Below are 25510 nucleotides of genomic sequence, written 5' to 3'. Positions count from 1 at the left end.
TTCTTTTCTGCCCATGGGCCCTTAGATCACTTAACTTAAAGCCCATCACAGTTTTCTAAAGTATACCAGCTCTCTTCTTTCTGTGTACTAGGACCACATTTTATTCTATAATTGCATTGCAGAGGTTGAAGATGAAATTGAAATAAGCAAGAGTAAGTACTAAGAGCGACATGTCCTTTGGAACTTGGGAGAGGAAGTGAGCAAAGCAGGGAGGTGAAGGTCTGAGGTAACCACGTACCATCTCCCACTTTGGAACCATTAAAAACTTGACCGTACATAGTTTTTTGCAAACCAAGGTATTAGATTGCTCTTCCATTGAGTTAGGAAGCCCTTTTCTGACTATATCTGATGCCCCCTCCTCCAGCTGACCTTAGCGTTATCCTGTTGAACAGGAGTCCCCAACCTCTGGGTCTAATCCCTGATGATCTGAGGTGGAGCTGATGTAATAATCATAGAAATAAAGTGCACAATAAATTTAATGTGCTTGAATTGTCCCAAAATCTTTCCCACCCCCACCCCGGTCCCTAGAAAAATTGTCTTCCATGAAATCGGTCCCTGGTGCCAAAAAGGTTGGGAACCGCAGCTGTAAAGGCTTTATTGTCCTCCACTGAGCTGCATGACAACAGGGGTACTGTGCATGGAGAACACAGTGCCTTCAGGTTCCTGGGGAGTAGCTGTGTATTTAAGTTTGAAGAAGGTTTGAGGGAGGATGAAGAAAGAAGGCAGGGTTTCCCAGGTGGCTGGTAGGAAGGAGTCCGCCTGCCAGTATAGGGGCCACAGGAGACATAGGTTCGATCTCTGGGTTGGGAACATCCCCTGGAGGATGAAATGGCAACCCACTCCAGTATCATTGCCTGGAGAGTCCTACGGACAGGGGAGGCTGCAATTCATGGAGTCTCAAAGAGTCAGACATAACTGAGCACACAAAGAAAGAAGGCATTAGAAGTGGAAGGAAAAAATGAATGGATTTCTGAGGATATTGGTCAAGAAAATTGAAATGCTCCGTTTAGTTCAAGGATTAATCTTTCTTGGATGATGGTGAATACTGCCCTGAAAGAGTACTGGTATTTGTCATAAAATATTCTTAGTCCTCATTGGTTTTGCTTCATGACCCATGGCAGAACCATAAGTCAAGTCAATAGGAGAGTCTCTTACTCCAAGTAACAAAATTTTCCATGCCCTAAATCTGGTAGGGAAATGCACCTAGAATTTTTAAGGAGACTAGAAATGAAGAAATATTTTTCTAAAAGCTAAGCTTAGAGTAAGTGGGAGAATTGAACATTCCTTCTCCTTTGAGAATTCAAGGAATGTTTTATATCTGTCTGAAGTTCTAGTACCAGCAGCAGCAAAGAAAAACCCACCACCCCCACCCGTGTGTGAAAAATTTCTCAGGCAGATAGTGAAACTCAGTAGGATTTCTAGTCTCAACCTGAATATTCTTAATTCTAACTTGTAAAAGCTAAATAAAAAGTACTCGTTTTTTGACCTTCATTGGTTTTCAATGACTTTTTGAAATGACTTCCTTTTCTACCTATAGCATATAAACAAAGCTGCCCCACAATGACTGCTATGACACTCCTAAGGCCCAATCTCTTGCCACCCATCTCTCTCTCTCTCTCTCTATGAGAAAAAAAAGAATCAGCTAAGAACTGGCCTTAGTAATAGATGAGCTCAGGCAAAGATCTTCAAGAATAGATCTGAAGCAAACATCACCGTTGACCGTATTGCCATCGTTTTTATTTTACCTAAAATGGGCATCTCTGTTTGCTCCTTTACCAAAGGCACAATCACTCCAAGGGAAAAAGGGTATGGTGTTTACTATCTCTGTAATGGGGAAAGCTTTATAAACTGTACTCCCTAGAAACCAGTGACTCCTGCTTTGGCTCTCTGACTACAATTTAGTAACCTCCAGGTTGGTGGTTACTCTAGCCTTTAAACTCTTTTCTAGGCATGGAAAACTCTTGTTTAAATATTGATAAAGGTATTATCTAAACACTGAAGTATTTATAGCTTTATGTATATTTAACTAAATGCTAATTATATTTTCATCTTAAATTTAGAAAATACTGGAGCAAAATTTAAAGAAATAGCACCACCTAGGGACAAATGAATGTCAACTCTACAATTACTGTTTTCTCTCTCCTTAAGGGTCTTGGACTGTCATCACTTTTTTGTTGGAGGGAAATATGTCTTAAATCCTCATTCCTAAGTGGTTCCCAGACTTTTGAGTCTTTTGAATTGTCTGCATTTCTCCCAGCCAAGATGCAGACTCGGTAACCAGATAGCTTTTAGGAGTTCTCCTCCATTGTATATTTTGTGGTTGGTGATGGCATCGTATTCTTATTTTTCAGTTAGTGCTCCTTTCCCCAAAAAATATTATTTCAGTAAAGTCTCAAGTTTGTTTCCATCTTTCTTTACTTTCCAAATCTTCTCAATTCAGGCTATAATCATACAAGATTAAGATAGAGAAAAGATCCTAATATTTCTATTTTTTCCCTATCAACCTGAGAATCTTTCACTATAATGATTATTTATTTCACTCAATATGCAGTTACCAAAAGAGTTGGGGTTCCCTGGGGTCTCAGTTGATAAAGAATCTGCCTGCAATGCAGGAGACTGCCTGCAATATAGGAGACGTGGGTTCAATCCCTGGGTTGGGAAGATCCCCTGGAGAAGGAAACGGCAACACCCACCCTACCCCACCCGCTGCCCCATATTCTTGCCTGAAAAATCCCATGGACAGAGGAGCCAGGCAGGGCTGCAATCCATGGGGTCGCCAAGAGTCAGACACAACTGAGCACAGTGTTCCGAAAGAGTCGGACATGACTTAGTGACTACACAACAGCAACAGCAACTTTGACTAACTTCCCTTGGCACAGATTATACATAGCTCCTCTTAAGTCTAAGGAATAGACTTATGGGATATATAATAAAAATTATTCTGTTCAACCTTGTGGTTTTATAAGATATTCCAGTCCACAGTCAAAAGCAGCTGCTCCTAAACTTTAGTGTGCTGTGAAATTTAGAAATGAAATCAATTCTGGTTCTGTAGATCTGAGCTAGGACACAGGATTCACATTCCTACCAAGAACCCTGAATGATTCAGATGAATGTAGTCTGTAGTTCACTATGAGAAATATTTAAGTGATTATTTGCTTTCCATTGTAGCATTTTTTAAAGAATCATTTTGAAACACAAGTATATGAGTTTCATCACAAAAATGAACTTGTGCTTTTAAAATCTTGTATTTTAACCCCAGGATTAAGAAAACATTTCTTCTGAGACTTAGAAAAATAACAGTTACATAAATTTCATTTTGGTTTTAAAAATAATATCTGAATCAAAGAATACATAATATATTCTCTCAGTTGGGGGTTCAGTTCAGATCAATTCAGTCACTCAGTCGTGTCCAACTCTTTGAGACCCCATGAATCGCAGCACGCCAGGCCTCCCTGTCCATCACCAACCCCCGGAGTTCACTGAGACTCAGGTCCATCGAGTCAGTGATGCCATCCAGCCATCTCATCCTCTGTCGTTCCCTTCTCCTCCTGCCCCCAATCTCTCCCAGCATCAGAGTCTTTTCCAGTGAGTCAACTCTTCGCATGAGGTAGCCAAAGTACTGGAGTTTCAGCTTTAGCATCAGTCCTTCCAAAGAAATCCCAGGGCTGATCTCCTTCAGAATGGACTGGTTGGATCTCCTCACAGTCCAAGGGACTCTCAAAAGTCTTCTCCAACACCACAATTCAAAAGCATCAGTTCTTTGGCGCTCAGCCTTCTTCACAGTCCAACTCTCACATCCATACATGACCACAGGAAAAACCATAGCCTTGACTAGACGAACCTTTGTTGGCAAAGTAATGTCTCTGCTTTTGAATATGCTGTCTAGGTTAGTCATAACTTTCCTTCCAAGGAGTAAGTGTCTTTTAATTTCATGGCTGCAGTCACCATCTGCAGTGATTTTGGAGCCCCCAAAAATAAAGTCTGACACTGTTTGCCCATCTATTTCCCATGAAGTGATGGGACCGGATGCCATGATCTTCGTTTTCTGAATGTTGAGCTTTAAGCCAACTTTTTCACTCTCCACTTTCACTTTCATCAAGAGGCTTTTGAGTTCCTCTTCACTTTCTGCCATAAGGGTGGTGTCATCTGCATATCTGAGATTATTGATATTTCTCCCGGCAATCTTGATTCCAGCTTGTGTTTCTTCCAGTCCAGCATTTCTCAAAATGTACTCTGCATATAAGTTAAATAAGCAGGGTGACAATATACAGCCTTGACATACTCCTTTTCCTATTTGGAACCAGTCTGTTGTTCCATGTCCAGTTCTAACTGTTGCTTCCTGACCTGCATATACATTTCTCAAGAGGCAGTTGTGGGTACTTTATGTCTAAAGTAATAGTAATGTTTTTGTGGGTATTACTGTTTTTAGAAAATTCTATAAACAACTAATACTTAATTAAAAGTGTAGAACTTTGGTATTTGGTGCAGTGCTGACTAGTGGGTAGATTCTGTACATTTTCCATGTTTTAGCTTAACCTATGTCAGAGAATGCCGTCATAACTTGAGTGATAAAGAAGTGATGTATAAATTCAGCACATTTCCAGCTGATCATTAAATCTTAATCCTATGATTCCTAATGAGTTAAGTGGAGTAAATGTTTCTTTTTTGCGATAATAAAAAAAAGTGTTCCCCCCTCCCCCCTGCCCCCAGCCCCGTGGAATTAAAATGTAGATAATGGTGGAGGATTTCAGGTCAGTTTTGAAAATTGCAATGATTTATAGCAGTTTAGTCATCTTTAGGCCAAAGAGGACCAAACAAGTTAATACATCATTTGTCTTTTCTTAATTTACTACAGACAAAAGTTGAAAAACACTATAATAAACTATAGTGGAAAAGATATGAAAAATATATATGTATATATATATTTATAGCTGAATCACTTTGATGAACACTGGAAACTAACACAACATTGTATATTAATTATACTTAAATTTTTTTAAAGTTGGAAAAAAAAAACTCCTTGGAGGAAACTTTTATTAGTAGATCACAGGAGATGAAAAAACATTTTGGGTGATTTCCTCAGTTTAAACCAGGGTAGTTTAAGAATTGTCAGTATAACTAAAAATTCTGCAATTCTTCTCTAGAATAATTTCCATTTCTCTAAGCTTCTTTAAAATGTGATGTTATATAATGTAAACAATAAGAATCTAAGGCAATGGCACCCCACTCCAGTACTCTTGCCTGGAAAATACCATGGACGGAGGAGCCTGGTAGGCTGCAGTCCATGGGGTCGCTAAGAGTTGGACACGACTGAGCGGCTTCACTTTCACTTTCCGCTTTCATGCATTGGAGAAGGAAATGGCAACCCACTCCAGTGTTCTTGCCTGGAGAATCCCAGGGACAGGGAAGGCTGGTGGGCTTCTGTCTATGGGGTCGCACAAAGTCAGACACAACTGAAGTGACTTAGCATCATATAGCATAGAGAACTATATTCAATATCTTATAACAACATATAATGGAAATGAATCTGAAAAAGAACGTATATACGTATACTGAATCACTTTGCTGAATACCTAAAACTAACACAACACTGTAAATGAACTATACTTAATTTTTTTTTAAAAAATGTGATGTTAGATAAAAACCTGCAATATCATATACACTCTATTGGAAACTGTGGAATGTTTCAGATTGATGTTACTTGCCCTTTGTTTTTTTTCCTTTCTCTCTCTCAATTTTTAGAGTAAAGATGGTAAAAGTCCGCTGCACATGACAGCTGTCCACGGAAGGTTCACACGGTCACAAACCCTCATTCAGAATGGTAAGAGAGATTCTGCTACAGTGTCGTCACTGGAACAGTTTCTTGGTGTGACTTGAGTTTGGCTGTCAGTTATTTGAATATGAAATACAATGCTCTGTTAGTGTTTATTAAGCTTGGGTTTATACTATCCTTTGATGAACTTGGCTAAAAGCTCCTTATCAGGTCATCACCACCCAGCTTAGGAATAAGGACATAGAACCATAAGTTTCATAGTCAATTCCTAGTCAAAGAACATGTGAGTTTTGAAACTGGAAATTATATATAGGCTTAAGAGCCTGCATGTTTTACTCAGAAACTAGTAAAAATAAGTATCAGGCATTTTCTAGCAGCAAAGCTGAATTATTTTAAAATTTTCAAACCCACCATAGTTTCGTAAGTTAAAACTCACTAAGCTACTTGGGCAAAGGTAAGAAAAATGAGATGACTCAGCAGAAAAGCAGGTATAAAGGATGCATGATATATACAGCATGATATAAAGGATGATAAAATCACAGGCTTGATTGAGACCTTGGAAAGTCAGAGAATCTAGTAATATTCCAGACTTACAATAAAGATGTGCTTGAACCACTGGGTTGTCTCTGCAGCCAAAATACTAGGGAGTGTCACTTTGCATCAAGGTTCATGTTACTATTAGAGGGTAATGGACAGAATCTGGGAGTGCACTGACCTTGCTAGCACAACTTCTGTTATCTTAGCTAATCTTGAAGACATGTGGAAAAAAACCCAAACAGGTTTAGTTCAGATATTTGCCAACATTTCACATAAACTCAGCAGTTCCTAAACTATCTTTAGTTGACCCACATTTCTAGATCTCAAAACTCAGACATTAGTCAGTTTTTTAGACTTATCTTCCTGCCATCTGTAAGAATATTGGATGACATACACTTGAAGCATTAGTGGTATTATCAGGAAGATCCCCTGAAGGAGGACACGACAACCGACTCCAGTATTCTTGCCTGGAGAATCCCCATGGACAAAGGAACCTGGCGGGCTACAGTCCACAGGGTCTCGAAGAGTCAGACATGACTGAAGTGACTTAGCATGCACAAGGTATGTCCTAGGTACTGAAGTCATTTGACACTATGCAGAGAAATTATGCTGAGGAAGCAAAATATCTGCAGCAAAGCACAGGAAATTTATAAGCACGTCAGTGAAACTATAGAAGAAAAGCAATCCCAGCAAATTTCCAGTGAGCAAATGCAGGTAATTGGAAATTAACTGTACAACATGTATTAATTCTAGTTTGAAATGTGTGGTATGCCTTTGACATTCACTTTACTGGAAAACCACTTTAATTGTTTTGTTTCTCTTGAAATCAAGGGAGGTGGGGAGGGACCCTGGCATCTCTCCTTTGCACACTTTCCTCATCCCACTCTTGTAGAAGGAAATGGTGGGCCACTTCAGTATTCTTGCATGGGAAATTGCATGGACATAAGAGCCTGGCAGGCTACAGTCAGTCCATGGGGTCGCGAAAGAGTTGGACACGACTTAGCAACTTTAGGGCTTCCCTGGTGGCTTTGATGGTAAAGTGTCTACCTGCAATGCGGGAGACCTGGGTTCGATCCCAGGGTTGGAAAGATCCCCTGGAGAAGGAAATGGCACCCCACTCCAGTACTCTTGCCTGGAAAATCCCATGGATGGAGGAGCCTGGTAGGCTACAGTCCATGGGGTCACGAAGAGTCAGACACGACTGAGCAACTTCACTTTCACTTAGCAACTTTAGCAACTAAACAGCAATGACTCATCCCACTATATTTCTCAATTGTTTTTCAGAAACAGTGTCCACTGCCTTAAAAATAAACAAAACCAGGGAGCTATTTGGTATCCAATTTGAAAATTTTAATGTGAATATAATCACTGGGCTTTAGCTTGATGGCATTAAAAAGCATTGTTCCCTGTTGAAGCAATTTCAAGCACTAGCGACCAGACCAGAGAAGGAGCAGCTTTTCACCTTGAAGCACTGCATTCCTACAGGTCCATCTCTGTGGGCCAGAACTGTGTCATGCTAGTGTGCTTAAAGCAGTCTTGGGGGCCCGCTGGCTGCTTTGATCTTTTCACAAACCATCCCTGTGAACTTAAATTTCCATGCACTCTCTACTAGAATTCTTGCTAGACTTTTGAATGGGAATGAGACCTGAAAAAGACCCTATGTCTTGTCCTCTATGATCAAGGAGCTTGTCTCAGAGCCTATTCTTGGCTGGCCTGGCATCTTGCTTTGTGGGTTTAGTGGAGTCCAGGGTCCTAAAATACTGAAAATATAGTGGCTATAGTATATAACTTATTATATATAATGATAATGGTTGGGTGTTCTTCACATTGTGCCAGGCACTTGACTAAGCACTCCACATATATCCTTCCAACCACCCCATGAGAAAGAGGTCCTGTTATCATCTCCATTTCAAACATGGAGAAACTGAGGCAGAGAGGTTGTCACTTCTGTTGGGATACCTGGCACATATGTTGAGGAACAGAGATTAGAACTCAGGAAGACTAACACTGGAGACTGAACTCTCAAACACTCACTTACAAATGTGTTATCTGGATGAACAATGACATGTTAAAAATTTTTTTAAAACTTGAATTCTGTTTAAGAGTTGCTTGTATTTGGCATAGAGTCATCCCTGTAAAATGGCACCACTCCAGTACTCTTGCCTGGAAAATCCCATGGACGGAGGAGCCTGGTGGGCTGCAGTCCATGGGGTCGCTAAGAGTCAGACACAACTGAGTGACTTCACTTTCACTTTTCACTTTCATGCCTTGGAGAAGGAAATGGCACCCCACTCCAGTACTCTTGCCTGGAAAATCCCATGGATCGAGGAGCCTGGTAGGCTGCACTCCATGGGGTTGTGAAGAGTTGGACACGACTGAGCGACTTCACTTTCAATTTTCACTTTTGTGCATTGGAGAAGGAAATGGCAACCCACTCCAGTGTTCTTGCCTGGAGAATCCCAGGGACGGGGGAGCCTGGTGGGCTGCCGTATATGGGGTCTCACAGAGTCGGACACGACTGAAGCGACTTAGCAGCAGCAGCAGCAGCAGCAGCATCCCTGTAAAAGGATAATTTGGCATTCTCTTCTCTCAGCCAACAATTCTTTGCATTCGTTACACATGTGAGAACTGTGAGTTCTTCCATTTGACATTTTTTTTCTTTTAATTTTATTTTATTTTTAAACTTTACATAATTGATTTAGTTTTGCCAACTATCAAAATGAATCCGCCACAGGTATACATGTGTTCCTCATCCTGAACCCTCCTCCCTCCTCCCTCCCCATACCATCCCATTTGACATTTTTTAAAACATGCCTTTAGGGACAAGAATAGGAAGCTCTTTCCTTTCCTCCTGTTTGTTGGTTTCCTTTTGGGAAAGGTCCAGAGACTCACACTCCCAGGACCTGGTGTCCATCCTCCAGAGTGGATCCCTACATGGCAGGACCCTGAATGCCCATCCCCCATGGGGACATCACTTGGTCCTGAGACCTGCTGAGGGACATGCTTGGTGTTTGTTTTGTTAAATTGTTCTGATAATCTGGGCTTTTTGCAGCATTTCTCTGCTTCTCTGACTGCTCTCTAGTCAGGGCTATTAGTTCTTTATAATACCTTCCCCCCGCCCCCAATCATTCAGTTTTGGTAAGGTGATCGTTTTTAAAAACTCTTTTTTAAGTGAATAAACAAAGAGTGCCTCTGCTGTTCAGTCACATTGTTTGTTATCTGAAGCTGTGTTGTCAGAACCAGAGAGGGAAAGAATTAAATGAAGACATAATCTGGTATCAGAAGGCATTTGTTCCAGCCACTTGCACAAGCAGCTGCCTTAGATGCTGCTCAGCAGGTTACAAAAGTTCAAAATGATGCTTTTTTTTTTTTTTTTCATAGAAGCTTTAAAAATAAATAGAGTTTGAAAAGGAAGAGCCAAGGGATAGGTTAGGATGATTCATTGTGAGATTTTTGATATTTGGGCTCATAGCCCTTCCAAGGCAACTTAATAAGATGACTATTCTTGTTTGTGCAATGAAAAGCTAATTTCAGATGAATGCCTGGATAATGCTGCATAAATCATCTCTTCCTATATGCTCTGCCTGTGTCTAAACTCACAAATGTTTATTTTCCTCACTAATTATCAATGCTGGTTTACCAACATTAACTTGCAACTTTCAAATAAAGAGTAAAGATATTTGAATTCCAAGCAACTGTTAAAGATTTTCAAATGAAAATGGAAAGCTTTGGGAGTGACCATAAAATAGAAATTAATTCATCTAGAGGTCCTAAACATATTTCTGAATAACAAATAGTCTATTTTCTACTAAATTATGATGTTTTCCAGAAGTATATTTTAAAGGACAATTTAAGATAATTACCCATATTTTTACAGTTTTAAATTGACTCATGAAATTATAGTGACAACAAAGAAACTTTATCAGCTCAAATCCCCTAGATCATCCTTTCCAGTATTTTTCACTCTTCTCTTTTCCTATCTTATTTTTGGAATATTTGAGGCTGATAAACATGGATCCCCTAACACTTGGTTCAGAACATGAGCAATGTAGTGTTTGTCCAGGACAAAGATTTCTTTGAGGTTCCACTCTTTGATCAGCTCCATGGGTGGACCTTTTAGGCTGACCACTGTGGGCAGCTCTCACATGGGTACCTGTATCCTGGATTACTCTGAGGTATCCATGGAGACCAAGTGGCTGCCTGTCCCCAAGGCATAAAAATGATCTAAATTGGATGCTTCTAAATTTAAATTATTGCGAGCTATTTCTTGAGTCCCTAAAAGTTTGCAGTAGAGATCAAACCCGTCAATCCTAAAGGAAATCAACCCTGAATGTTCATTGGAAGGACTGATGCTGAAGCTCCAATACTTCATCTACCTGATTTGAAGAACTCATTGGAAAAAGCCCTGATGCTGGGAAAGATTGAAGGCAGGAGGAGAAGGGGACGACAGAGAATGAGATAGTTGGATGGCATCACCGACTCGATGGACATGGGTTTGAACAAGCTCTGGGAGTTGGTGATGGATAGGGAAAACTGGAGTGCTGCAGTTCATGAGGTCGCAGAGAGTCTGACACGACTGAGTGACTGAACTGAAAAGTTTGCAGTAACTAATTTTGTTTTATTATTTTTCTTGATTGTTGCCTGCCAGGCTCCTTTGTCCATGAAATTCTCCAGGCAAGAAAACTGAAGTGGGTTTCCATTTCCTTCTCCAATAAAATGAATACATGCTCACTATAGAATAAAATTAAATTATTCAAGAGATCCCCATCAATGTGTCTCCTTAATCCCACCCAATAATTTCTATTGACAATTTGATGAAACGTCCAGATTTTTTACGTGTATTTAAGAATGTAGATATGAAGATATGTAATTACTTTTATGAAAATGATAATAGTCTATATATTTGAGCAACTGGTTTTAAAAATCAATACTTTGCTGCAGAAACAAAGATATGAGGAAAGATCAGCATTTGTGTTCAAGCTGCCATTTATATTTCTCTGTCACAAAGTCAAAAAGGGATTACCATTTTATAAATAGCTATTAAGTTGCAAAATCCAAATGTGTACATTAATTGGCACATGCTGAAGTCTTGGCTGTGGAGTGAAACATCTTAAATCCTATATAAATGCATGTACTCATTGGAGTTCTTTTAAACATCTTCCCCTTCTACAAAGGCCACACATATTTGTAATTATTTCACTGTTAAGAGAGAATCTCATTTATTAACTCTGGTTTACCAACACACCTGACTAGAGAGAATATTGTTTGTTGGGAATAAATCTTAGGGGGTTGGTGGTCATAGTAGGATTCATTAGAGTGAAGGGCCATGCAGCTATTATTGTGAAGATTTTATAACAGTCGTATCATAAGAGAGAGTGTTGTGGCCTAGAAGTTAATGTTCTTTCCTTAGATCTGAAAAGACTGTCAACGGCTTCTTTTTGGTTCTCAAATATACTGGTAACGGGAGTACAAATGGGCACAGACTTTCTCAGAAGCAATTTCCCAGTGTCCATCAAGAGCCTGAAAAATACTCATACTTCCAATCCAGTAGTACTACTTCTGAAAATGCTGCTGGAGGAGATCATCTGAAATGTGGATAAAGTTATGTATAGTTATGTTCATTCTTGTGTTTTTCCTAGAGGCAAAATTGGGCATAGCCTAAATGCCTTGTAATTGGGGCCTTTCTAAGTAAATTCTCTAAATACTGATATCATGGAGATTTGCAGTTATTTTAATGAAACGAATTAATGACATGGGAAGTGTTTGTGATGTAATATTAAGGGGGAAGTCGGGATGCAAAACTCTTTGTATTCTATGATCTTAACCATGGGAAATGTCTTCACACACAAATGCACATACACACAAACAACTGAAAGGAAAAATCCAGAATATTAATACTGATTACCTCAAAATAATCAGTGAGTTTATAGATGACTTCTGTTTTATTTTTTGTATTTTATAGCATCTTCTAAATTTTCTACAATGAGAAAATTACTTTCTCAGTAATATTATTTAAATGTTTAATATCTTTTTAGATCTAAGCCATTTATACAATATTTACATTTCTCAGGATTTTGTATTTCTTATTCTGGAATGTATAAATGTGTATGTGTAGTTTAGATACACAAACCAAACATTATAGTATTAGTATCTTAAAATGATATATTTTAGTTTTAAAACATCAGCTTAGTTTAGTTCAATATAATTGATAATGAGGTAAAGCTGAAGATTTGACCTACTCTAAAACACCTGATATCTAAGAGCATGAACTGATAATTCAATAACTTAATTGCTTTCCACAATGATGCAGAGATTTGTTTATGAGCAAGATAGTCAGGAAATAAAATCTTAGACTAATTTATATTTGGTGCCCCAATATCTTAGGTACTTTCTTTTATTAAAAGCAGAAATGCACATGGTCTTCCATAAGCAAGAGTACACACGGTGTTTTTTCTCCTTGGTGTGCTCCCTGTCCTTTACTCCCTCCCCTTTTCCTTTAGCTTTCTTCAGGCCCTTCCTGCATGATTGGGTTATAAATTTTACATACTGTAAAAGCTCATCATTGTAAAGTGTGCAATTCAGTGGATTTCAGTATCTTCATATGGCTTTACAATCATCGCCGTTATCTAATTCCAGAACATTCTCATCATCTGCCCCCAAGAACCTCATCCTATTTAGCAGTCACTCCCCATTCCTCCCTCTCCTTAATTCCTCCTTATTCCTTGATTTTCAGAGGCTCTTAAAATACTTGAAAGTTTACTCAATTATCAGTAATGCATATAGCAAATATTTTCACATGTGTCAGTTTCTATATTGCTAGGATGTGGGGAAAACTTTTAAAACCACAATGCAAAATCTAAATACAATAAAAGAAATTATAAAACAAATTTCTTCAGGGTAAACCACCAAAGACAAAGAAAATCTAGGACAAAAATATTTGTAACAAGCCTGGCGTGCTGTGATTCATGGGGTTGCAAAGAGTCGGACACGACTGAGTAACTGAACTGAATTGAATTACTGCTAAGTGGGTAATCTCCCAACTCTTTTAAGAACCTTTAAAAATTAAGGAATAAAAAGGTCATACACACACACACACACACACACACACACACACACTCTCTCTCTCTTAGAAAAATGGGCAAAAGTCATGAACAAATGGTTCATAGAAAAAGATAAACAAATGGCCCTTTAATATATGAAAAGATTCTCGACTTCCTTAACAAGAGAAATGTAAATAAAGACTACAATGTGAGAAACCAGTTTTCACTCATTACATGGAATATATTCAAAAGCTTGGCAAGACTGAAGAAAAAGAAACTCTTACACATTGCTCACATGAGTTCAAAGTTGTATAGCACCTAGAGAATGATATGTGGCAAAATCTAATAAAACCATATACTCATTTCTTTGACCTAGAAATCCCCTTTCTAATAATTTATTCTGAAGATACACTCAACAAATACAAAACAATATTTGCATGAAGGTATTCACTGCAGCATTCCTAATAATAGCAAAATTATTTTTACTGCCTAAATATTCATCTATACCAGACTGGTTTACTTAACTAATACATCTATGCAATGAAAAGCAAGTCGTACAAAAATGAGGAAGATATCTAAAGAAGTGATCATCTATACCAGACTGGTTTACTTAACTAATACATCTATGCAATGAAAAACCAGTCATACAAAAATGAGAAAGATATCCAAAGAAGTGATCTCTAGGAATGAATTGCAGGGTACATTGTTAAGTGCGGGGGAAAAAAGGCATGGCATAAAAGAATCTGTTTATTTTTTACAAAGAGAAACACAGCATAAACAAAAACTAGTGAAAATGATTAATTACTATAGAATGTGGTTGAGGGTGAAGTGGAAGGGATAGAAATGAGGCTTTTTTAAAGTATAGACTTTTGAAACACGTTTTAATGTATTAAATAAAGTTAAAGCCAGTAAAATATTTGAAGGCAAAATCAAATGAGTGCTAAGTCACTTCAGTCATGTCCAACTCTGTAATACTATGAACTTTAGCCTGCCCAACCTCTCTGTCCATGGGATTCTCCAGGCAAGAATACTGGAGTGGATTGCCATGCCCTTCTCCAGGGGATCTTCCTGACCCAGGGATTGAACCCACGTTTCTTATGTCCCCTGCATAGACAGTGTCTTTACCACTAGCGCCACCTGGGAAGCCCACAATCAAATGAGGCTGTGTATCAAATTGATAATATAAGCACACAGAATAAAGAATGCAGATAACTTTTGAACAGAGTGCTCCCTGTTTATGCTGAAATCATTGTGGGAAACGTTGTTGGGAAAGTGGATATTTGCACAATTTGGAAGTATCACCCACAAATTCTTTGCTAATTGTAAAAAGGGAAAAGGCATTTTGTAGTGCAGAGTGCGGGAAGGCATCACCTTAGCCAAGTAATCAAGCCTCTTTTTAAAATTGTGGTAAAATACATTTAACATTAAATTTACCATTTAAACTATTTTTAAGCATATGGTACTGTGGCATTAAGTACATTCACGTAGTTGTGCAGCCATAACCACTATCCATTTGCAGAACTGTTTCATCTTCCCGAACTGATGGTCTGTACCCATTGTAAGTAATCAACACTTGTATCATCCAGTGACGGACTGGCTTGATCTTATGTGTGTGCTGTGGAGATGGGATGGGAAGTGCATTTCAACTTTGGGATATTCTTGCCAAAATATTTAGCCTGAATCTAATAATGAGGAAATAACCAGACAATTCCAGAATGCACTATATCATATATGACTCCTGGCTTAGTCTCCAAAAATATCAATAACTTGAGAGATACCTACATACCTACATAGAAGGCAGGAAGATTTTCTAAATGATAAGAATCTAAAGAGACATGACAACTAAATGCTGTCAGACTCTTTGATTGAATCCTGGATTAAAAAAAAAAACAATTATAAAGCACATTTTCAGGGACAATTAGAATACGCACTGTATATTACACAAAATTATGGTATCTGTTAAATTTCTTGGGTATGATGGTATTGTAGTTATACGGGAGACTGTTCTTAGAGGTGAAATCCATGATGTCTTAACTTATTTCTAAATGGTTCTTCAAATAAATTAATGGACTAATTGTATTTCATTTATTATATATTATATATCTTTTCACATATATGAAAAGGGGAGAGAAAGAAAGAGACATAGTAAAATAAGAATTTGGGGAAAAGGAGGCAATATACAATAAAATAAAATGGAACTATTATTAAAAGAACTGTAGGTAATTAATCTGATAGTTTTGATAAATGTGGATACTTTCAGTTTATAGTTTATGCTTTTACTCATTTTACTCATCATATTTTAAACTAGATAATCAAACTACATACATCTTTTCTTGAACTCTATTCCTTTGGTTCTTATGCTGTAACATAAGGTTTATATAGGTCTTTAGTTCGGCAAGTAAAATTAAAATTGAATATGTCTTCAGAGATACATTTTGTGGCATTTGGTTACATTGTTTATTTAGAGAGGGAATCTAGTTGTAAGATTTTAGATTCTTAAATAAGACAACGTGGAAAGGTTTTTAAAAAGCATTTCTAATAGACTTCCTTCCATGCAGATTTAATAATACTACAACTTCAGATGGTAACTTGTTCCCTTAAAAAGCATTCTTGTTCTTGAGAGCAGAGATGCACAGAATAGAAATGAAATCAACATTTGGTCACTGTGAGTATATTATCTGAGTCAACATGAATCCTTACGTTATTCTGTATTAAAATGTCTCTTTCAGGAGGTGAAATTGACTGTGTGGATAAGGATGGGAACACTCCTCTTCATGTGGCTGCAAGATACGGTCATGAGCTTTTGATTAACACCTTAATAACCAGTGGAGCTGACACAGCCAAGTAGGTTACAGCAAAAATACAGTGGATTAATTGCCACATGTGGGAGTACTGCCAAAGGGGTTCTGCTGTGCTGTAGATAGATCCTATTTGTCCAAATTAAGGTAGATCTGCAACATTATGCTAAACACAAATTAAATTAGAACTAAATTAAGTGATTTTTAATGACAGTTGCAAGGAAGAACCAATTTTATTTTTCAGCTATATCAAAAAGAGGCCTATTTCAGTGGTTTTAATTAAGGGAACTTGAATGTTATTCCTAAATCTCTGTTTTTTAATATTCTTCTGTTTTTTCCAATGAACAGTGTTAGTTAAGCAGGAAAAATAAAACATAATTGGGCAAACTCAGATTTTATTCAGAGTACCGTTTTGCATATGTTAATAACCCATGTTTAATGATATGGTTATACTGTATAATTGAGTAAATCTGCCACATAGGGAAGAGGGACCTGACTTCATTTTGTACTTCAATTTAACAAGAATATGTGAAGCATCTATACGAATCCATTGCAATGTTCGGTGCTGTGGGAAATTTCAGATATACGTTACCTGATTGGTACCTTCCAGGAGCTCATAATTTTGTTGGAGGCCCAAAACCCACTTAAGACAAAGAACCATGCAAGATCGTATTTAGCAAAGTTCAAAATGAAACAGAACTTTAATGGCAAAATATTCAGTGTAGACAATATATGCCATAGGTTATAGACAGGAAGGAGAGAGGCTCAAAGGTGGCCATAGTTTTTTAAGGAGAAGGTGATTTTTAGGTAGACTTTGAAGGATGGGAATTATGTGAATAGAGCAGAGTAGCAGACTTCCCAAGCAGGAAGGAAAGCAGGAGCAGATACAGCTCCCATGGGGAGGGTGGCCTAGTGGGGTGGAAGTTGGCCTGGTGGGCTGAAGAGCGTGTGATGGTGCCATGCTCTGCCAAAGGCTGCATTATATCACGGTGGGAGACCCAGCCTTTAGTGGGCACTAGCTGGGCTCCAGTTCAAGCTGCCTTATTTGTGAGCTATGTGACCTTGAGCTTGTTGCTCAACCTGTCTGCCCATTGATTTCCTCATTTGGCAAATGGGAGTAATAATAGTATCTACCATAGGTTTGTTATGAGGATTAAAGGACTTAATCACTAGTAAAGCTCTTTGGTATGTGTTAAGATCTGTGTGTGAGTTATCTAAAAGCATCTGCTAAGGTATTCAACAAGATAATCCAACTTAATAGCTCTTTGAACAGTGCCTGGCTCATAGTAAGCTATCAGTAAAGGCTAACTATTAATTATTATATTATTAACTAATTATTAATTTATTATAAGTTATTATGTATTATTGCTTGATAATATCTAGCATGTTAGGGAAGTGGAAAGAGATGAGGTGGAAAGGCAGGAAGAACCACATTTCAGAGGACCTCGAACATCTTGCTGAGGAGTTGGATACCATTCTGAGGCATTCAGAAGTTGTTAAAGAATTATAACTATGTGTAGGGTAGGTTGTGTCTAATGATCCCATTTGTGTGTAAGAAACATCACTCTAATAGCAGTCCAGACAAACTTGAAGTGGTCCAGACTAGAAACACCTGGCAGACTCTTGTGAATGGCCAGAGAAGAAATGAGCTCTCAAGCTAAGGACAAGACTAAGGGTAGAGAGACACTGACAAATATTAATGCCAAGAACAGTGGGTTGTCCCAGAAGAGAAAGGAATCCACTTCAAGTCAAAGGACCTGTTTGACTGGGAGGTTGCAAATCTAAAGCAGCAGCTCGGTTTCCTGGAAAGAGCAGTGTTCTAGGATTTCGGAGGCATTTACCAGAGTCTAGAGTTGCAACCCAAAGCCAAAGATCTTAAATGTTCAATGTCAGTTAAGCAGAAATAAAGTGTTTAGGCACAAGCTATCTTCACCCTGTGATATGTTCATATTTTCAGTGATTGTTTCAGATTTGAACTTATCTGAAAAATGAGTTTTTTTTTTTTAAATTTGAACTTTATAGATAAACAGGGCTCAATACTTAAAATTTCTGAAAAACCACATTTAACTCAGTAAGCACAAAGTCTATTTCCTTGAGATTATTTTACCTTCAATTCGTACAAACTCAAACTATGTGGCAAAAATGCCTTAGGAATGATGTTGGTCAAGTAGCCTTTCCTTCTACTGACCGTGCTGGGGACACTGGCCAGGGAAACATTGTCCCAGCCTCAAAGAGCCACATATGCTTCCTTTTGCCCCAGCATATCTGGGGTTAATACATGCTTCCTTCAGTAACAGTGGTTCGTTAAGGCAACAACTGTGTGTGTGTTTGTGTGTGAGAGTGAGTGTGTATGTTGTGTGGGGAGGGAAGTCACCTAAAGAGAAAATATCCAAGTGAAGGGACAGGAGAATTGATGGTTGAATTTGCTAAAGGCTTGGGCTTCCCTGATAGCTCAGTTGGTAAAGAATCTGCCTACAATGCAGGAGACTCCAGTTCGATTCCTGGGTCAGAGAGATCTGCTGGAGAAGGGATAGGCCACCCACTCCAGCATTCTTAGGCTTCCCTTGTGGCTCAGCTGGTAAAGAATCTGCCTGCAATGTGGGAGACCTGGGTTCGATCCCTGGGTTGGGAAGATCCCCTGGAGAAGGGAAAGGCTACCCATTACAGTATTCTGGCCTGGAAAATTCCATGAACTCTATAGTCCATGGGGTCATAAAAAGTCAGACTGAGCAACTTTCACTTTTCCCCAGAAAGTCACTGTTCTCTGGGCTCCTTGTAAATTTATCTAGGGTAACTCATTAAAGCGGAGAAGGCAATGGCACCCCACTCAAGTACTTTTGCCTGGAAAATCCCATGGACAGAGGAGCCTGCTAGGCTGCAGTCCATGGGGCCGCTAAGAGTTGGACACCACTGAGTGACTTCACTTTCACTTTTCACTTTCATGCATTGGAGAAGGAAATGGCAACCCACTCTAGTGTTCTTGCCTGGAGAATCCCAGGGATAGAGGAGCCTGGTGGGCTTCTGTCTATGGGGTCGCAGAGTCGGACACAACTGATGCAACTTAGCAGCAGCAGCAGCAGCAGCAGCTCATTAAAGAGGAGAAAAACAGGCGTTTCCTTCTATAAATAAGTGAACAAAAAGGAGCATTTATGAAAATAACCCATTTTAATTCATAAACAATATGGCCAATGTATTCTTAAAGATCTCTTTATGACAAGTTTTATAGTCATTACTTTCTGATGAATTTATTTGCATCTTATTTTCAAGCCTTGATTAAATGTTCTTTGTTTTTCTTTTTTGTTTCTCTGAACTTTGTAAGTTTCTGCAGTGTGACTTGGTGCTTATGCAACTTTATGTGGTATCAAAGCCATTGGGTTTTTTCTTTAACTTTGTTAGTTTTGGGGTGCTTGTCTCTAGGATTTTTTAATTTGTATTCCATCTTATCAATTAAACTCTCACTGCTTTCTCTGCCTCAATTGTAGCAGAATTAGTGGTATTACAGTTTTACAGGTAACTGATTCTGATATTCTTACATTCACTGAATATCTGTTGATGGCTTGTTAAGTGTCACCCACTGTGTCAGGTTCTGGGGTCACAGAGCTTGCTGCCAAGGAGTTTATAGCCTGTCGAAGTGGGAAAAGTAAAAGTGAAAGTGTTAGTCACTCCGTCGTGTCCAACTCTTTGTGACCCCATGAACTGTAGCCCACGAGGCTCCTCTGTCCATGGAGTTCTTCAGGCAAGAATACTGGATTGGATTGCATTTCCTTCTCCAGGGCAAGAACTAAATAGGCAGTGACAATCATGCATGCTAAGTTTGATGGCAGAACAACTGCCAGGTGCCACTGGAGTACAGGAGAACATATATGGGATGTAGCAGGAGCAGCAAAGCTTCCCAGGAGAGGGATGGTTACCTCGTACGACAAGTAGCAATTAGTTATGTAACTGAAAGTCTTTAAGGTCCTAAGCATCTGCTTAGATTATTTTTATTAAAATGTTTGAATATGTATAAACATAAGACTAAATAGAGACTCCCTAGGCTTTTGACTCTCATATAGCAATAAATTTATAAAAATTACAAAATACATACAAAAAGAGACCCACAGCGTTCACCATAACTGCACAGGACAATAGTAACAAATGCTCATGAGTTCTGCTAGGCCCCACTCTGGGAGGTTACATTTAACTGTCCCAAGAACCCCATGGGGTAAGTGCTGTGATTATGCCCATCTTACAGGTGAAGTAAAGGAGGTTTAGTTAGCTTTCTGAGGTCACAGAGTGGTGGATGGAAATAGGACACCATCCTTGACCACCTGGATCTGGAGCCTAAGCTCCTAGGCAGGAGACTTGCTGCCTCTCCATGTAATGGATGATGTGATACTTAGCATTTTGCTTGTAATTGTGGTCCTAGCGACTAAAATGCTGAGTTTTTTGGATCCAGTACATAACTATGGAAGTGGAGGTTTTGCAGTGACTTAAAGTGGTGGGCAGTGGACCTGTCACATGGCACAGAAACCTTTACTCAAACTATTGCCAGATTCTGTGCATACAGGAGGCTCAGTGTGCTACATTATCATTGCCCTTCCTAGATTCAGACGTTTCGTTTTCTATTAAGTCCACCTTTATTCTCACTGGCTCCTGCCAATTAAAGTAGTACTACACAGCACAGCTGTCATCCTAAGTATCATACAAATGTCAGTGCTGGAATTTGGCAGAGGTGTGTGGTGATAAGGTGGCCTTTTAGATGCACTAAAATATGCTTTCACCAAAAGGGAAAGACAATATAAAATTGTCACAGAGAGTTCTTAAAAGCCCAAAGATATTCCAGCAACCCCCAGAGATGTACTGACTAGTTTGAGAAATACCGTGAGAAACAGAAGAGTTTGAGTTGTAAGAGTTTCAGGAGAAAGGCCTGCATGTGAAAACCCAGGGCTCTTCCAAGAGGAATGGACAGAAGTTTAAAGATCCTAAGAACACATCTAGGTTTAAGCAGTAGGGGCTTTGTAGCCATGTTAGAGTATTTGGGCTTTGATTCAAAAGGAACCCCTGAAAATGTCTGCAGGTTGTAAATAGCAAGGACCAGGCTTCATTTTTGTCAGTTAGGCCGAGTGCCTGTAACTTAGTGGTGCATGATAAACACTTCGAATGACATCAGATCAGATCAGATCAGATCAGTCGCTCAGTCGTGTCCGACTCTTTCTGACCCCATGAATTGCAGCACGCCAGGCCTCCCTGTCCATCACAAACTCCCGGAGTTCACTGAGCCTCACGTCCATCGAGTCAGTGATGCTATCCAGCCATCTCATCCTCTGTCGTCCCCTTCTCCTCTTGCCCCCAATCCCTCCCAGCATCAGAGTCTTTTCCAATGAGTCAGCTCTTCGCATGAGGTGGCCAAAGTACTGGAGTTTCAGCTTTAGCATCATTCCTTCCAAAGAAATCCCAGGGCTGATCTCCTTCAGAATGGACTGGTTGGATCTCCTCGCAGTCCAAGGGACTCTCAAGAGTCTTCTCCAACACCACAGTTCAAAAGCATCAATTCTTTGGCACTCAGCCTTCTTTACAATCCAACTCTCACATCCATACATGACCACAGGAAAAACCATAGCCTTGACTAGACGAACCTTTGTTGGCAAAGTAGTATCTCTGCTTTTGAATATGCTATCTAGGTTGGTCATAACTTTCCTTCCAAGGAGTAAGTGTCTTTTAATTTCATGGCTGCAGTCACCATCTGCAGTGATTTTGCAGCCCAGAAAAATAAAGTCTGACACTGTTTCCACTGTTTCCCCATCTATTTCCCATGAAGTGATGGGACCGGATGCCATGATCTTCGTTTTCTGAATGTTGAGCTTTAAGCCAACTTTTTCACTCTCCACTTTCACTTTCATCAAGAGGCTTTTGAGTTCCTCTTCACTTTCTGCCATAAGGGTGGTGTCATGTGCATATCTGAGGTTATTGATATTTCTCCCGGCAATCTTGATTCCAGCTTGTGTTTCTTCCAGTCCAGCGTTTCTCATGATGTTTAGTAAGAAATTTATTTAATAGTTTGATCACTTGACTTGGGCTTCCCTGGTGGCTCAGATGGTAAAGCATCTGCCTGAAATGCAGGAGACCTGAGTTCGACCCCTGGGTCAGAAAGATCCCCTGGAGAAGGGAATGGCTACCCACTCCAGTGTTCTTGCCTGGAGAATCCCCATGGACAGAGGAGCCTGGTGGACTACAGTCCATGGGGTCACAAAGAGTTGGACACAACTGAAATGACTAATATTGATCACTTGACTAAGTATCATAAAATCATTTGATGATCAAAAATCATCAACATTTTTGTCTCACCCACCTGGTGGGTAAAACTAAACCAATCCCACCTTTCCTGGGAGAGTTGAGAGATGAGTATTGTAAAGGATTTTTTTAAATGGGATATAGCTGCTTTACAGTGTTATGTTAGTTTCTGCTGTGCAATGAAGTGAATCACCTACGTGTGAAAGTATACCACTTCCCTCATGGACCTCCCACCCCGCCCCCGCCCCGATCCCCAGGCCCATCCATTGAAGTCACCACAGAGCACCAAGCTGATGTCCCTGCACTACACAGCAGGTTCCCACTAGCTGTGTATTTCACACACAGCAGTGTATATATGTCAATCCCCTCTCAGTTGATCCCCCCTCTCCCCCACCACCTGCACATGTCCATTCTCTACGTCTGCATCTCTATTCCTGCACTGCAAATAGGTTCATCTGCAAGAATTTTGAAACACAGAAAGAGAACAGAAATGCTAGTTGGTCACACTTCATTCTTAGCTTTTAAGGAAGTACAACCTTATTACAACCTCAAAACTCACAGACTGCTGATTATCCAGCTAAGCTAATAATAATGGCAAGGGAACCATGGGTCAGATATTCTATTTAACACTTTATGTTCATTATCTCAAGTAGTCCTTCCAATTGCTCTGTAAGATTGACAGCTTTATTATCTTTGTTTTCCAGGTGAGGGAGCCATTATGTACTTTCCAAAGTCCAAATATCTAGCACATGGAAAAGTTAGGACTGAAACCCAAAGGTTCTCACCTTGTCACCTTAACCACAGTGTTTTTTTAAACACATGGCCTAAGGGAAGTTCTAGAAAGGACTGGATATGGAAAGGGACAGCCATGTCCTCTTGAGCCAAGGGGAAAACTTAAAAAAAACTGATATTCTAATGGTGCAAAGGCCCTGTCCTCACCTCTGATGGCTCTGTGCAATTTATTCTGGCCTCATTTATTCTGAAATAACTGTGTAGGAGACCCCAGCTAACAGCTAAATTAGAAATAGCTAATACAAATGTGTTCCATTAATTTTATGACTGGTCAAATAAATGTAGCAGATTAACTGGAATTGTCTTCCCTTTCCTGTAATTTATGCACTGTTAAGTTTAGTGTTATCTGACGTCTTTATTTCTTCATCTTCTTTGATGTATACCTGATGAAGTCAGAGCGATGTTTCTCGTTTGACTAGGACAGTCAAATCCTAAGTTTCCTGCTAAAGGTTTTAGGATCCTTTCTTTATAAGCAGTCTTATTTCATAGCAATAAAGGAGAAATTTTATTTGTAATGCATGAATCATTTCTGAAGTGATTCAGAAATCCTGAGTTCTATTTTTATTTTCTTGCCATTTTCACCTGATACTTAGTTTTTCTATTTGAACTGGCACATCATATTCATTTGAATACCAGTACTAGTACTTGAGTCTAGATTCATGTATTTCCTACACTGAGGTAGTAACTTTTTGTTAACTATGGAATATATCAAAGAGGATATTTTTTCATTTAAAAAAAATGTATTGAAGTAGAGTTGACTTACCATGCTTTTTGTATACATCAGAGTGATTCAGTTATATATATATATTTTCAGAATTTTTCCATTATAGGTTGAATATAGTTCCCTGTGCTATACAGTAGATCCTTGTTGCTTATGTTTTTTAAAACTTATTTTTAACTGAAGGATAATCGGTTTATAGTACTGTGTTGGTTTCTGCCATACATCAACATGAATCAGCCACTGGTATACATATGTCCCTCCCTCTTGAACCTCCCTCCCACCTCCCACTCCTCCCCACCCCTCTAGGTTATTACAGAGCCCTGGTTTGAGTTCCCTGAGTCATATAGCAAATTCCCGTTGGTTGTTTTACATATGGTAGTGTACATGTTTCCATGCTACTCTGTCTGTTTGTCCCACCATCACCATCCCCCCGACCCCACCCGTGTCCATAAGTCTGTTCTCTGTGTCTGCATCTCCATTGCTGCCCTGAAAATAGGTTCATCGGTACCATCTTCCTAGATTCCATATATATGCGTTAATAGTACTCTTGCCTGGAAAATCCCACGGACGGAGGAGCCTGGTAGGCTGCAGTCCATGGGGTCGCTAAGAGTTGGACACAACTGAGCGACTTCCCTTTCACTTTTCACTTTCATGCATTGGAGAAGGAAATAGCAACCCACTCCAGTGTTCTTGCCTGGAGAATCCCAGGGATGGTGGAGCCTGGTGGGCTGCCGTCTATGGGGTCGCACAGAGTCGGACTCGACTGAAGTGACTTAGCAGCATACGGTATTTGTTTCTCTCATTGATTTACTTCACTCTGTATAAAAGGTCTAGATTTATCCACCTCATTAGGACTGACTCAAATGTGTTCATTTTTATGGTTGAGTAATATTCCCTTGTATATATGTACCTCACCTTTTTATCTATTCATTTGTTGATGGACATCTAGGTGGCTTCCATGTCCTAGCTATTGTAAATAGTGCTGCAGTGAACATTGGGGTACACGTGTCTTTTCAATTTTGGTTTCCTCAGGGTGTATGCCTAGTAGTGGGATTGCTGGGTCATATGGTAGTTTTAGGACTTCCCTGGTGGCTCAGATGGTAAAACATCTGTCTACAATCCGGGAGACCTGGGTTTGATCCCTGGGTCGGGAAGATTCCCTGGAGAAGGAAATGGCAACCCACTCCAGTACTCTTGCCTAGAAAATCCCATAGACGGAGGACCTGGTGCAGGCTACTGCCCATGGGATCACAAAGAGTCGGACACGACTGAGCTACTTCATTCATTTTCATTTTATGGTAGTTTTATTCCTAGTTTTTTTAAGGAATCTCCATACTGTCTTCCGTAGTGGCTATATCAATTTACATTTCCCACCAACAGTGCAAGAGGGCTCCCTTTTCTCCACACCCTCTTCAGCATTTATTGTTTGTGGATTTTATCAAAGAGAATTTTTCCTAGGCCTTTTAGAGTTCTGCCTTCCTTGCCTTCTCAGTTTTTTAAGTAGCCGCAGAAAAAAAATGAAATTATTAGCTAATATAGAGTGTGGTGAATTATCTAAAGGCAATGGTGTTAAATG

At 39.4% G+C, this 25510-nt stretch overlaps 1 protein-coding gene across 10 annotated transcripts in view; it reads left to right on the top strand.

Moving 5' to 3' along the window:
* Positions 1 to 25510, top strand: part of ANKRD44 (ankyrin repeat domain 44) — a 311687-nt gene that overhangs the window by 201493 nt on the left and 84684 nt on the right. For all 10 annotated transcript variants that reach the window (XM_015458628.3, XM_015458622.3, XM_015458620.3 and 7 more), the window contains 2 exons: positions 5743 to 5821; positions 16080 to 16194. In XM_015458628.3, the coding sequence (XP_015314114.2) occupies positions 5743 to 5821; positions 16080 to 16194 (194 nt within the window). The remainder of the gene's footprint in view (positions 1 to 5742; positions 5822 to 16079; positions 16195 to 25510) is intronic.

The sequence above is a fragment of the Bos taurus genome, chromosome 2 (genome assembly GCF_002263795.3).
Source record: "Bos taurus isolate L1 Dominette 01449 registration number 42190680 breed Hereford chromosome 2, ARS-UCD2.0, whole genome shotgun sequence".
NCBI lineage: Eukaryota > Metazoa > Chordata > Mammalia > Artiodactyla > Bovidae > Bos > Bos taurus.
Note: the sequence above shows the minus strand (reverse complement) of the source record. Positions and strands in the feature narration are given on the sequence as shown.